Source organism: Larimichthys crocea, chromosome XVII (assembly GCF_000972845.2).
Source record: "Larimichthys crocea isolate SSNF chromosome XVII, L_crocea_2.0, whole genome shotgun sequence".
Taxonomy (NCBI): Eukaryota; Metazoa; Chordata; class Actinopteri; family Sciaenidae; genus Larimichthys; species Larimichthys crocea.
In genome coordinates this window covers 692,778-707,395 of record NC_040027.1, presented here as the reverse complement: position 1 = coordinate 707,395, position 14,618 = coordinate 692,778, and the positions used below count along the sequence as shown (strand labels likewise).

Below are 14,618 nucleotides of genomic sequence, written 5' to 3'. Positions count from 1 at the left end.
TTGATATTATTTACAAACATTTTTTTTATGAAGACACTTTTGTAATAATATAAATTATGTCTTTACAGGATTTCCATTAATAAACACTTTAAAATGCTCATACAGCTGTTAAAAACCACATTATAGTGTGTTATAAACCATTTATAAATAAATATCTTGGACATAAACACTACAGCTGTACTAAAAAGTACTAAGTGTACCCTGGGTCATTGTTGTGTGGTGTAAAGTGTCATAAAAACTGTAAATGAACTTGGTATGGTTTATAAAATGTATTAAGGGAGGTCGTTTTGGTGATGATTTGATGTTTTTCTCCTCTGTTCCTGGGAAGACTTCTCATTTAGCTCAGCTGCCTCTTAAGAAATTGTTCTCATTGAGCAGCGTTCAGATTAACTTCACATGGTGACAGTTTATAGGCAAAATATGGTGCCTGTTAGCAAAACAAACCCTTTAGAGAAAAACCCCCTCTGGGAGGGGACTGTCAAAGGCAGCGGTATGGGAGAAAGAGGGCTGAGAAGGAGAACACAATCAAAGGCTGTTATTTTAATCTGTCCTGCCTCGGAGATTAGCCGACCACATTGTTTTAATTGTTTTAACGGGAGGGAATGAAACGCTCGCTTATAGGGGGGATCCTTGGCATAAATCTCTCAAGTTCAATAGTTTCAAAAACTTGAGCCCCTTGCAACCCCCCTCTCTTCCCTCATCCCACCTAATCCCGGCTAATACCTTTCTTTCTATTGGCTAATGGCTGAGGGGAGCCTGGGTAAATGCTTCTTAAATAGTCGTGGGTGAGAATGGTTTCAGAGAATTAGATCTGTGGCCACGACAAAGACCTGCGAGGATATAAGGGCCACAAACTGGACTTGGACGTACTGGACTACAGCTCGCCAAGGCCGGACTTTGTGCGTAAAGGCGCACCTGGATAGCACGCTCCTTGCTCGGAGTCAAGGACTCTAAAAAAAACCCTGCGCGGACAGAAAAGGTTTGAAGTGTTTTCATCACGGAAAAATTTGAGAATTAAAGTGTCTTAGCAGACCTTTTTCATAGTAGCCATTTTGACATGAAATCGTAAACACACGTGTTACCAGTGATTAAGGTTGGGTTCCAAACAGAGTCAGGGCGCAGTGCAGTGCTGTGGTGCGTGTTGGCTCAGTCTCTGCTGCAATACGGAACCTTAATTAAACGGGGCCTCATATAAAAATGTCTGCTGTACGATATATATCATTCAGATCTGGTTTGTACGTTCAAAATGGTGCTTCAATGCCTACACGATGGAAAGTAGGTGTAAATTGCGTGCGTGGTATTATTAACCATTTATTTTTTAACCATTTCATAAAGACATATTAATGCTCACAGTCTGGACAGTGAATACAAATGCGAAAGAGGTTTAATTAATGCCAATTAATTTCATATTTGTTTATTCACTCTACAGTATTTGATTTCTTGACGTCCTAAATGTAGCTGTGTGCAAGTGTGTTTGGACAGTATTCCATCCTTTAGTGGCTAAATGAACTCTTTCCGTTTCCTCAGATTCAACATGAACTCCTTGAATTTCTGCGGGACGTCCAGAGGTGGTGTGTATCCCCTCCACGGTGTTAACTCCATGCTGTTCGACCTGCACCACCAGATGGCGGAGCAGTACCACGTTTACTCAGCGGCGAGCCCCACAGTGCACACCCTGTCTGTGGCTGAGAGACTGGCAGGTGGGTCATCCTGATCCTGCATAGACCCACACACAACACTTAAAGTGAATTTAGCACTTTAGATATGATTTTCTCAGATACTTCAGTATTTCTATTATGTGCTGCATGGTTTATAACCCTAACTGCATTTCAGTGGCAGAGATGTTTTACTTTTGACTTCACTTCATTATTATACAGCTGCAATATTAAAGTGTGGTACACATTGATGCTTAAATAATTACATTACAGTCATATAATATAATACAATATTATTTTGAGATGGACCATTCTGCATAATGAGTACTTTCACTTTTTGGTACTTTAAGTATATTTTGATGCTAATGCAGTACACATTAGTACACATCTGAATGTAGGATTTTTACTTGCAACGATTATTTCCACACTGTAATATTGCACTTTTATTTAAATCAAAGATCTTAATACGTCTTTCACCTCTGGTGCCTTTTTTAAAAGCATTTAATCACCCAGCAGTTTTAAATACTTAAACATTAATTCATTTATTATTAATACTTAATGTATGTAGTTTTACTCGATTATGAATGCAGGACTTAATTCTAATTAAAATGTGTATTGCTACTATGACTCAAATGAATACTTGAAAACCCTGAAAAAACTAAATTGAAATGTGGGAGAAAATAGCAAAAGACTTTCTGTCATGCTCCAGCTTCAGTTGGAGCTGCTGACTCAGGGTATATTTTGGTTATGACATTTTGTCTCTCTCTGTCCTGCCAGAACTTATACTGGAGGCCCGGTATGGCAACCAGCAGAAGCAGCGCCGCAGCCGTACAGCATTCACAGTGTCACAGCTGCAGGCTCTGGAGAAAGCCTTCCAGCAGACACAGTATCCAGATGTCAACATGAGAGAGAGGCTGGCTGTTTGCATCAACCTGCCCGAGGCTCGCATACAGGTGAGAGCACGCTCCGCCCGACACCTGAATGTAAACCTGCTCAAACCGTGTGTAGAGGATTGTTTGTTCTTCCGTATCAAGTTAAAATGTTTGTAAAGCACCTGTATGAATTGCGCCATTTCACTAAATTTACCTTTGCTGTTTACTTATCCAGGTGTGGTTCAAGAATAGGAGGGCAAAGTTTCGTAAAGGTCAGAGGTGCTCCCCGCTCTCCAGAGACCACAGTCTGGAGGAGGTGCCACATCACAGCAAGGCAGGAGAAGAGGAAGTCAGTGCTGAAGACAAACAAGACATCACCACATTACATACTGACAGCAGCATCCTGCCTCACCGCTGTCCTCCTCCTCCTCCTCCTCCTCCTCCTCATGTGGATAAAACTACCAACCAACCTCTCACTCCTTCAGACTCTGATGCTCCACAGTGTCCTCTCAGACTTCACTCTCCTCCACTTTTCCCCTTCATGACACGGGAGAGCTACATCCACCCACCTCACCAGCCGCTTGTAGGAGTGCTGTCCACTGATCTCACCCTTCCTCCGGTGTTCTGGCCCATCATACAGCAGCACAGCTCCGCCCTGGGGTTCCATCCATCGTCAGTTACTAAAAACTGTAGCCTTTCCCTTCAGACTGCTTGTTCCAGTAAAGCTGTGCCTCACCCTCACCTGGGGCTGTAACTATAGAACTCAACACCTACAGCCCGAGATCTCGGCTCCTTGTGGACTCAGGTACACCTGAAGAAACCCTGTGTGTGAACAGACAGGGTTTAACAAGGTAGAGAAGCACTTACTGCCTTGTTCCTGTAAACCCGACTGCAGACAGTGCACAGAATATGATTTTTTTTTATTAAGTGAGCTTAATTGAATCCCTGTCTGTCTAAAGGGATGTTAATGTGCAGTCATACACTGTCAGAGGGTTTTTAAAGTAGATCAAGTCTTATTTGGGTCTGCTTTAATTAATCTCTGCAGGCTTTAGTTTGTCGGAGAAGTTTGTTGTTTCATCTATCGCTTCCAGACAACAAACATCACAAATACAACTTATTTAAATATATTGTTGTCTACTTTAGCACTATTTAGCTACACTGCCAAGTAACTACACAGTGATGATGGTGGTAAAAGCATGTGAATGATGTTCCTTATTGTAACTAGGCACTACAACATCGAAATGTGAAATAAAATTATTTGTACCTGGATTGTCTGATTTTCAATTTTTATGTTTGTGTGGTTAGTAGAACTCCCAGTAGGATTGGCTTCATTCACCTAAAATGTATTTTAGGACACACAAGAATGCAAGAATAAGATATTATTTGTACTCAGTTTGAAATCTGTTTCAAGAAAACTGCAAACTAATGCAAACTATTCAGTTTAATTTCATCAGTGGAACTGTATTGTCATAACATGTTATCATTTTAGTCAAGTTGATTATTTCATATGTGATTTTGCCTAAACATGCACGATCACAACATACAGGATATCAGTATTAGAAAAAATATCATTATTGTGACAACAATATGGTTATATATTTTGGGAGCACTGCCAGCAGCAAGTGGTTAATCTGCGTAAGATATAAGGGAGCAGAAAGTGGGGGGAAAAAAGGAGCCAGACTTTTGACAAAAAGCACTTAAATCTCATGTGCAGCATGTTCATTTAACACCAAACATTTGAAGGTTTGTATGAAGGCAAACAAGCCTATTAAGTTATAAAACAAGGATGTATTTTTCAGCTACGCATGATAGAAAAAAAATCCTCCCCAATGTTAATTCCAGTGATGTTAATTAGGTTATGCCTGCAGCAAATGATTGATTTGATTGATATCTAGTCTGTCACTTGTCTTATTTTTTCATTGTCTCGTCTGTAAGCTGTCAGAAAATAGTAAAGTAATGCCCATCAGAATTCAGAGCCAAACTCAACATATTAAATTAGTTGTTTGTCTTCCCAACAGTCCAAACCCCTAAGAGTATTCAGTTTACTGTCATGGATGACTAAGAAACGAACAAATATTCATATGTGACAGGCTGGAACAAGTGAAATGATGGTATTTTTGCTTAAAACGTTTATCCAGATAGTTGCTAATTAATCTTCTGTAGACTAGTTAGTTAATCAGCTCTAAATTTGGTGGTAGGGGTGTAATCTTCAATTTATTGTTAAATATATATTTCAAATAGAGGTCCCCTGGTGACACACCTGTAAAAAAAAAAAAAAAGAAAAGGAAAAAAAAGCAGTTGATTTGTAAAAATAAGACAAAGTGCTTATGAAGAAGATATCAGGACTCCAAATATTGCCTCTGGACATACACCTGTGGCATGAAACCAAATGTTTGAAGGGCGTCACATTTATGACAATGACGCCCTAATTTGTGTCAAATTATAAGAGGACAATAAAGAGCTGTGTTGCACAGATTGGCCAGGTTGCAGATGTTTGAATGTAGTCACACCATCCTGGCGTCAGAGTGGAAATTTGTCCAGTTTAGGAGCAGCTACTCGATGAGCTACGCTCGCCTGACGTTGCGTCGTATTCTCCATAAACGGCTGCGTCAGTTTCTGGGCGCAGCGCAGCGCCGTGAGCCACAGCGTGACGCTGTACCTGGCTATCGGCAGCTGAGGGAGGCTTAAAGAGACAACAGCAAAATCATAGCAACTTGAGGGCAAGAGGAACGAAATGAGAAAGATATCCACGAACGAAGCACCATGACTTCGACTACGCTTCGATAGCTACGATTTGAAGGTAACACACGTCCCTTTGGCGACATTAATGTGTCCCTGCGCTGCTTTTTTTAAAACGCCGTCTCCGCCGCACATTAACGTTTTTCGGGCGCTAGCTCGCTAAGTGGCTAGCTGTGGCGAGCTAAGCGGTAAGAGATCCCAGCCTGTCGTCGGTGTGCAGTCGGTTGTTTAGGATTAAGGAGTTGCCCGGCAGTGGCCAGGGTAATGGCTATAGCTGGATTTTGAGCTGAAAAAACAAGCCTCTCAGGTGAAACAACGATTCATTTCCAATAGTCGGTGACATGAACTAGTTACGACGTCGCTCGGGACGTTGTTAACGGCGTTTCTCAGTTATTAAGCGTTTACTAAGTAACCGGGTTAATCAATGAATATTTTATGCCCTGTCCCGCTTCCACTTGTTCAATTTGCATTAGTTGGCTCACGGTGAGCTTGTCTTTATGGCACAGTGTTGTTAACAGCGAGCGTCACATCGGTAGCTGTGTGTTTTTTTTTTTTTTTTTTTTTTTTTTTTAATCAGGCGTCGGGCCAAGAGGGACGCTGTCTTTGGTGAGGTGCTAGCTGCGTTAGCTTCAACACTGCCCTGTGACATTTAGATACTAGAAGATACTCATACGTCTGCGTTAGATTAATGTGTGGCTGATGCTGTGTTCGTGTATTTGGCCTCAGCTGAAACACATCGGCCACGATTGAACGATGCTAACTGGAGCCTGCTAACTAAAGCCGAGATACTCTGAGAGAGTATCTGGCCTGTCCGCCAAGCGAGCTAACATGGTTTAATGTTCGCTTTCCTCAAGACCTGTATCGACTTGGCTTTCTGTGTAAGATTTTCTTCTCTCTTTTATTTTTCTCACCTAAAAACAAACTCGCCAAAGAGAGAAAGGAGCTAGTTTTAAAAGCAGAAACTAACGCTAAATGACAGCTGCCAGGCACTAGCCTGTTAGCTGTGAGCTAGCATTAACATTACCTGTTTAAAAAAGGTGAATATTTTGTACCACAGCGAGGGAAAACTTGTCAATCTGGTCCGGGTGCTAACATTTATGATCAATGTGATGTTTTCTATTGGTAGCTGGATTCGTATTTATTACGTTTGAGATCGCCTCGCGTCGTGTTTCCATCTCTATTGACTACAATGTTAATTGTAGCAGGCTGGCGTTTGAGCCACAAGATTTGGATTTGGCGAGACATCATTCATACTCTCTTTTCTTCGTCTATGTGTTTGTTTAGGTGCCACGTCGTAACGTGGCATATATGACTACGCGCTCGCTATGTTTTACACAATTTGGTGACTGTACCAAACAGCTGATATGAAAAAAAAAACAAACAATAGACAACTTCCTGAAATGAGACAATCTTAGACATATGGGCTAAGATGGCCAAGAAAAGTTGCCCAAGTCAGTGAAGTTATTCAGATGTTTGTTGTGCTCCCATCCTTCCTCATAATCAGACATAATTATACATTGTGTATTAAATGTATGGGTGTTTTTGTTTTTTTGGGTCACCTTGACAAATCACAATTTGCCCTTTCAGGAGTAGTTGTGATCCTTTGACGTTTTTCGCTTTCATCCATCCCGTTCGTTGTACTTTGAAAGTCATGACCAGGTATGCCAGTGTCATTTCCTACTGTAATCATCGCCATGCGTCATACCACAAGGAAGACATGGCAGTGTAATGATTGACTACATACCTGGTCTATAATTGCGTTTCGATTCTCACTGGATCTTTATGGACTGCGCCGTTGTTTATGTTTATTTACTGGCACATGCGCCGTTGAGTTTTACTGTAGCTTTTTCTCTGATTGTTTGTGGGATAGTCTTTGTGTGGAACAATTACAACCAAGTAAGAATGGATATTTTACACACACCAATGCTAACTCATCATCAGCATACTTATTCATGCCTGATAATGCTGTATGTTTGTCCTGTGATGGTTATATCTGGTCTTACTACTGTCGGATAGAGCTGAGCTAGCTCCAGACTAGACTGCGTCCGAATCCTTCCAATAATATGCTTCCCAATGATGCAAATGTTATGATGAGATGAGGCATTACAGCGGTCATTGATCCGTCTAAGTGCCTTTCCATAGGAAACAGTAGCTGCCCACTGCTCGTGCCTGCATTACCTGCTCTCTGCAGCACCACCAACATCTTAGATCATGGACATCGGGGAGTTAGACAGAGATGTCTGCGTGTGATTGTTGTTGAAAAGCTGAACAGAGATGGTCAAGTTACACTGCCAATGAAAATTTAAATTATTGTTGGCTTTGCTTTTTATACTAGTTTGTGGCTTAGTCTGATTTCTTGTCACTACTCCTTTCCTCTCGAGTGAGTGTTTGATACACATTATCAGAAGTATGCAAATTGTTATTAACCCGACACTGCTTCTGAACATTCGATACTTTTGTCTTGTTTATTACGAAACAACCTTCTGATCTGCACAGTCTCTGCGACACACTATATTTTGGGCTTTCAGAAAATGGGTTTAATTGGAAAAGAGATCTTTTCTCTCATGTCTGAGGTCCTCTGTGGAATATTTCCGTTCATATCGATTGCTTTATTGAATTAGCCGTGTGCTGGTCTGGAGCAAGCTCTCATTTCAGCTGTAGTAAGGAACCACTACAGTAGACATAATTTGATCTTCAAGTGAAAGGTTTAAGTTTAAAAAAAAAAAAGTCTGAAAATTTTAATCTCTTTATGGCCACAAAGTTTTATGGCGACAGATTTGTTAAGTTTCCCAATGTTTGTGGCTTTAATTGCTCCACAGAATTATGCTTTTATAGTGTTGGATGGTGTATTGCATTGTAATTGTAGAATGGGATAGCCATTGTTGAGAGTACGTCATCTGTGGGTGGTAAACAGTGAGAATTTGTTTGTTTGTTTTTTTAAAAATCTTTCAACAGGCCAGAAGATTTCGTAAGTAACGTCTGAGTTTATTTGTGACAGACTGATTTCTCTGTTTTTGCTTTTGCAGATCTCCAGCTGACGTCGAACCAATCCGTTACCCCTCTTCCTCATCGCTATTTTCTCTTTTAACTCTGGGTTACCTCGTCTGCTGTAGCCCTGCAACATGGAGAGTGTCCACTGTGTCACTGAAGGCTGACCAGAAGGAATGATGCACTCCAGGAGATGTCCCCAAGTGGCCTTGTGGATGCAGTAGCTGGTTTTGGAGTGCTTTTTTATGACTACTATTGTATGTGTGTCTGTGGGCACATCCTAGCACAACCTGCCTATTCCTAGGGCAGGGACATGCTACTCTGAGACTGGAGCTGGAGAAATCCACAAGAAAGGAGCCCCTCTGGTAAACAAGGAACATAAAGAGGAAAAAAAAGGGAAGCACTCAGCAAAAGAGCTGTCTGACAGACACTTCAGCTGTAGTTTGTCTTCTGAACAATTGCACATTTTAACAGCAACACCTTTCCTCTGTCCCTGTGAGATTTGTCCCCCTCCATAAAGCCTAAAGCCTCCTCTGTCGTCGTTACTGGAGTTTCTATGGTTTGCATGGCTGGAGAATAACCGTGGAGAGGCCAGGGTATCACAAGCTTATGGATTTTGACAAGAGAGGGGGCAAAGGAGAGACAGAGGAAGGGAAAAAGATGTCTAAGACAGCAGGCAGCAGGACTGGACATGGGGGCCGGAGTTCAGGGACCAATTCTGGAGTTCTTATGGTTGGCCCAAACTTCCGTGTGGGTAAAAAAATCGGCTGCGGGAACTTTGGAGAGCTGCGGTTGGGAAAAAATCTCTATACTAACGAATATGTGGCCATCAAATTGGTAAGTGCATCGTCAGGGTTGGTAAAGAGAAACATGTACTCACATAATCTCATCATTGTTCTGCTTTATCTACTAAGATCTGTCCACATCCTGTACAACCGATGCGTCTGTTAAAATGATGTTCAAAGTTAATTTTAATTAGCGGCAAACTATTCTATTGCAGTTGACTTTTTGACCTAAGCTGCCCCCCACCCCGTTCTCCCCATATGCTGTTAATGAGTCAACCATTCTCTGCTTGTGTTATCACAGAGGTGAAGAATAGTAAGGTGAGGCTGGATAATATCTTCACTGGTGGTTCTCTTTTTATTTTCCTTGTTCAGTATTTATATTAATGACCGCAAACTGTTGGCAACAACACTTGAACAAACAGGTTTTAGGAAACTTTTCTAAAACAATATTCCTTATAAAAGCTTCAGTGGAGTTGATTTCAATTCTTGTGGAAGCTCTCCCTCTAATAAGCTCACAGCAGGCTTTATGAGCGATCAATAATTTTTCTTTTGTTTTGTGTCAGCATGAACACTTTTTTTTTTTTCTTCTTTTCAAAGCCGCTGGTTCAGTAGCGTTTTAACAGGGTGTTAAAAAAAACAGAGTGCCAACTCCTCTTTGTCTTAGATTCTCGGCCACCCAGTGGCTGCTCAACCATTTCCTCTACACATTTTTCTTTGCTGCAAATGTGCTGCTACTTGTAGCTCTTTGATCACTGGCAGTGTCTTAATGTAAGCGAGGCCTAAGTCAAACTGTAGTTAAGTAGTCATACTAAAATTGATGCAGGCGAGGCGTCATCTCCACCACATTTGCATTAGTCTGTGTATGATTATCCTTACATTTGTATCTCCCAGCGAGGTCATTATCTTTAAACGGGCGTCCACTGAAGGTTTTGTTAACCACAGAGAAGGCAGAGGTTAGCAAACAGCTGTAATTGCAGTTCTCCTCTCCTCTGAAATCTTTAGTTGTGCTTGCTGCTGCTGCCGCCTCTCCCCCCTTTGCCTGTGAACCCTCCCATCTGTTTGGGTATTTTTATCCCCATGGTGTCCAGCTATATCTGGATCTGGCATTAGGGCCATGACACTGCTCCATGGATCTTGTGGCCCACTGGACCCAGCGTTTATCTGAATGTATAATAGCGAGAGGAGGAAGTGTGCTAATGGTGTCAACAAAGCTCGACAAGGCCCGGCTAATAGCAGGGCCTGGTTGTGAGGACTCGGGTTTATTTAGCATTTTATTTTGAGGAGTCATTTCAGATGGTGATTCATGTTTTCTTGTTAATTATATCTTCGTAACAACATTGATGACTTTTAATTGCTTCCTTTTGACGTTCACAAAAGTTAGGCTATTCTTTTTAACATGAACTACACAAATTATTATAGTATTATTATATTATATAAGAGTTATTGCTGAAGTAGTTTCCTGTCCGACATGGAGAGGTCTTCCCTTGTAGATGATCGGGCTAACCCAGACTCTGGCACAGTTGTCCGTCCACATGTTTCTGTCTGTCCCCGAGTTCACAGCTCCCTGGGGTTACCCAGCGAATGTCACTGCCTGTCTAGTTAGGCCTCTGTTTTGTCAGAGGCTGTTGCCGAACTCTTCCTTATGGACGAACACAAATAACAGCTCTGTTATCTGCGACCACCTGCTAACACATACTTGACGTGAGTAGGGTCTCCTCCGTTGTCGGTCAGCCACTTCAGTGGTAATTGCTCACTTGTAGATAAAATCCAAAATAATTGTCGGCAAAGGATAGAACGAGGAAATGACTTTCTGCTCGTGATTCAGAAAGTGTGTTGTAAAGTTTGATAGAGTCCAATTTCAATTGTATAAGAAAATGTAAATAGAAATACAAATTGTATTTTCTGCAAAATGAAGTGGAACCGTTTTGATTTTCTATCATTTCTTTTAATTATTAACTTAAAATTTGGTCCAAAAATGAAAGAAGAAATCATCAAATAATACTTTTGCTTCTTATATGTTAAATGATTTAATCAATAGAAATAATAACAATCTGCTTTTAATTTTCTGTTGACTGACTAATCATTTCAGACTTTGATACAGACTCCACCTTAAATAACCCCCATGTCATTAAAATTGCAAATGGCCAACATGATTTCTTAACTGATCAACCGTTGATCTCAGTAAACTTGAGTGAAGTATGCCAGTTATTACTCTGTGACTGGTTTACTGAAGTGTTGCTGATCTACCAGGAAATCAATAAGCGGCTTTGTTTGGAATTTGTTATCTGACAGGTTAAAACTAGTTTAATGTCTTTGTTAAAACGTAATGAATTGTAGATGCCCGACTCTGAAGGACGGCAAGTAGTGATTACTCAGTGTTGAGCTGGTGCCTTTATGTGTTGAGTGTCTTGTGTACCAAGTTGTGGAGTCGTGCATGTGGGTGGTGCCTGCCTGCACCTGGGACAAAGGTGAATGCCAGTGTCACCCTGCTCCCTCCACCATGCGATAGCAGAGATACAGATGTACAGCAGGGCAGCGCACAAGATCCTCTGTGAGTGGATCTGGAACTGCTGTGAATGTTGCTGCGAAAAGCAAGAGAGAAGGGGGAAACTGCTGAGTGCTGAAAGGTCGTCTTTGTTAGCAGGCCTTGTCGACACACAGTGGTTCAGTCTTTGGTTCAGCTGGATGCTTTCTCACACTGACAATCGCCTGTGTGATGGAGGCCGGACCATATAGCCACTGCTGTAAGTACACTGCAGGCTTTACTCCCAAGGGGAGATCCCAGTGTCTTAAAGAAACAGCAGCATTTCATGTCTGCTTCCTGACAGGCGTTACTGTAGAAACTGGCACCCCTCAGGCTCCTTTACAAGGTAAAGGGACACCACCATCTCCAACTATTTACTCCCCTGGCATGGTGACATCACAGTCCAATGAGTAAATGACCATCAAACCCACCTTTTTTACCACTATCTTCAGGGTACTGCCCTATCAAGGTCACCCCCCCCTTTTAACCCCATCACTGTGTTAGCCCTGGGTGCAGCACACACACACATATCCATCTAATCCATTGTTTGTGCTCAGAAATCCAATCAGATTGGTTTTCACTGATATTTTCCACCAGCCGACTCTGCAAACTTCACAGCTTGTATTTCATTGTAGCCCACTTTCATGTAGTTGGTCATTCATTGACAGATAGCAGTTGCCTTTGGGATGTGTCTCCTGCAAAGTTGGTATTATCAGTAATAAGTAATAAACCAAATGGATCTTTGAGCTCGCAAACACTTTTGACAATGACAAGTGGCTGTAATATCTGCCCAACATGTGAGGAGAGCAATAAGTGAATGTTATCAGAATCAAGTTTATTGTCAAGTAGGTTTGCACTTACAAGGAATTTGACTTAGTGTAGTTGGTGTTGTTGGTGTTAATGTAACGCAAAAGGTCTGACGATGCTACGTTAATGTAGCATGTAGGTCTGGATGGGGAGAGTAAGAGAGTCAGTGTCAAGGGGGGCTCCAGGCCTTGTTGATAAGGCTAGTAGCGTTATAGTTATAGTGTTGGGACTTATTGTACAGCGCAGTGTCTCCCATAGGGGGCTGACATTGGAGTGATCATCGAGGGAGGCAAACACAGTAAGCACAAAGACCTACTGTGCATTGTGTGCCAGCCATGTACATACAGGGCACTCATTTACCCGATGTATGTTGGCAGTGCTTGTTCGCCACCAAACACAATGGTAGTCAAAGGTTTAATACTTTTAGCCTGTGACCTCGATCAGTCTGGCTGAAATGTGTTCATTTTGAGAGTTGACCAAACCAGAAAATTTGACAGTATTATGTGCTCTGTTGGTGTCTGTACCATTTACACTCGAGCAAAGACGTTTAAAATTTTGGTGTTTTTAAAAAGATACTAGACTGTCTGACAACCTAATGAGCTTGCTCGTTTTATAGTCAAGGGATCACTGGTGGATCATGAAAGATCTCATAAATCTTCAAAGCTGCTTTTTTTAAAAATGAGAACCAGATGAAATCATAATGTGTAACAATGTCAGAGATCATACTTGTATTGAGGACCCCACAGACCACTGTGTACTTCCCCCTCAGCTCTACTAAGTGTCTTTCAGCCCATTGTTTTGGTTTTCCAGACTGCAGATTTACTGTTTGGTTCAGCCTCACGGCTCTCATTAGTGTCGCTTCCAGTTTCCAAAAATGCCACCATAAACCCATCGTTTGCTACCTCCCCATCACCAAAAAGCATAAATGTATTTCTCAAAGGTCCAGGAAGACTAAAACAGAGTTAACATTACAGTGCAGTATGTTTCTCAGGTTGCCAGATACCCAAATGCTATTATTGCTACGTGTCTGCTGGATGTTTAGATTGGAGATAACACACTTGCTAACATGTTAACAGTGTTTTAAGGTAATGGCAGGTCAAACGTGTTTGCGATGTTCAACTTGTTGTGGATCTCTGCTCCCAAATTGCTGAAAAAGCAAGGCGATGCTTTAAAAATGTCAGAAATGATTGTGTGTCCCCTCCAAAGCTCACATGTGTACTGTATGTATGGAGAAAGGTGGAACATCTGTGGCAGACCTTTTTGTTTTCTTTGGCTGAGTCACTGCAGAGACATAAGTGAAGCCACTCACGGCGCTGGTCAGTCGTGATACTCTGAGGGAAATCTGGAGGTGTTGTACTGAACCTTCCTGTCTGCCTCCCACTGAAGCATGATAAGCAGCTCTTGTTGCAGTCTAGCTCAGCAGCTTACACCAGCTCTTCATGAGGCTGTTGTCGAAGAACTGTGAAGCCACAAAAGCTCTATCAGCATGTTTGGCTGGAATTAAAGTGACATTTTGACGATTTAAGTTCTTCCGTAGCCTGCCTGGGCTCTCCAGAGAGCATGCAGGGCAGGCTAAATGAATAAATCCTTGGATGTCAACAGCATGTAAAAGCCTACCTTCAGTCAACTAGCTAATCCTCTAATGCATCGGTAGCCAGCAGGAGCACAGTACATTCACACAGACACATTGTTGCTTTGAGGGTGATTTAGTGGCAGTCATAAAACCCGTGCAGGAGAGTCTAAATGTTGGCGACTTTAGAGTGGCAACAAGAACAGTGTCAGTGCAAATTGTGACTGCACAAAAAAAATATGTTTGAATATGGTGTAGGGTGTGTGCCTGTAAAGCAGTGAGCGCTGTGTAATTTGTGCCTTGTAAGTGTACATCCTGGTTCATGGTAAAGCACAGCATCATATTTTCCATTTAGGAGTTACGCTGACACGGTATTGTTGTGTTTTCTAAATTATACGTGATGTTCAAGGCTATGGCAATAGTTAACCAGTTCTCACATTTTCTTTGTTGTGATTATGGTGACTGCCACGAATTTACACTGCACTGTACGGTCTCAACTTTCTTTGTAGCATCATAATTTAGGTGGTAAACTAGAGCCAAACTAACCAAACCAGGAACAGATTATGGTCATTTGAAAAGAGCTGAAGCCAAATTGACCTCAGGTCTATTTTTGAGAGTTTACTTTGCGAGACAAAATGGCAATGGTTTGAGGTTAGATTTGAAGCAGCTTCATACCAT

General features: G+C 41.7%; 2 protein-coding genes across 10 annotated transcripts in view; both read left to right on the top strand.

The window, feature by feature from the left end:
- Positions 1-771: 771 nt before the first annotated feature.
- Positions 772-3,790, top strand: dmbx2 (diencephalon/mesencephalon homeobox 2). 2 transcript variants are annotated; one of them, XM_010734515.3, is made up of 4 exons: positions 772-979; positions 1,528-1,700; positions 2,433-2,608; positions 2,763-3,790. In XM_010734515.3, exons 2-4 carry the CDS (start codon positions 1,535-1,537, stop codon positions 3,279-3,281), a joined length of 861 nt encoding a protein of 286 aa, XP_010732817.3. In that variant the 5' UTR covers positions 772-979; positions 1,528-1,534; the 3' UTR covers positions 3,282-3,790. The 2 variants fall into 2 exon arrangements, with proteins under 2 accessions (XP_010732817.3, XP_027146287.1); XM_027290486.1 differs by lacking the exon at positions 772-979 and having other exon boundaries at positions 1,483-1,700.
- A 1,340-nt stretch (positions 3,791-5,130) lies between these two features.
- The window catches only part of csnk1g2b (casein kinase 1, gamma 2b), a 31,611-nt gene continuing 22,123 nt past the window's right edge, over positions 5,131-14,618 (top strand). The window contains exons 1-2 of one of the 8 annotated variants that reach the window (XM_010734464.3): positions 5,131-5,327; positions 8,293-9,091. In XM_010734464.3, the coding sequence (XP_010732766.1) occupies positions 8,864-9,091 (228 nt within the window). In that variant the 5' untranslated portion in view covers positions 5,131-5,327; positions 8,293-8,863. The other 7 variants (XM_010734463.3, XM_010734465.3, XM_019272373.2 and 4 more) reach the window with 7 other exon arrangements.

Bases quoted from the DNA above. Each gene is read 5' to 3' on its own strand.
- dmbx2 (XM_027290486.1), top strand. From the start codon at position 1,505: ATGAACTCTTTCCGTTTCCTCAGATTCAACATGAACTCCTTGAATTTC. The intron at 1,701-2,432 runs GTGGGTCATCCT...CTGTCCTGCCAG, and splicing joins TGTGGCTGAGAGACTGGCAG to AACTTATACTGGAGGCCCGG. The intron at 2,609-2,762 runs GTGAGAGCACGC...TTACTTATCCAG, and splicing joins TGCCCGAGGCTCGCATACAG to GTGTGGTTCAAGAATAGGAG.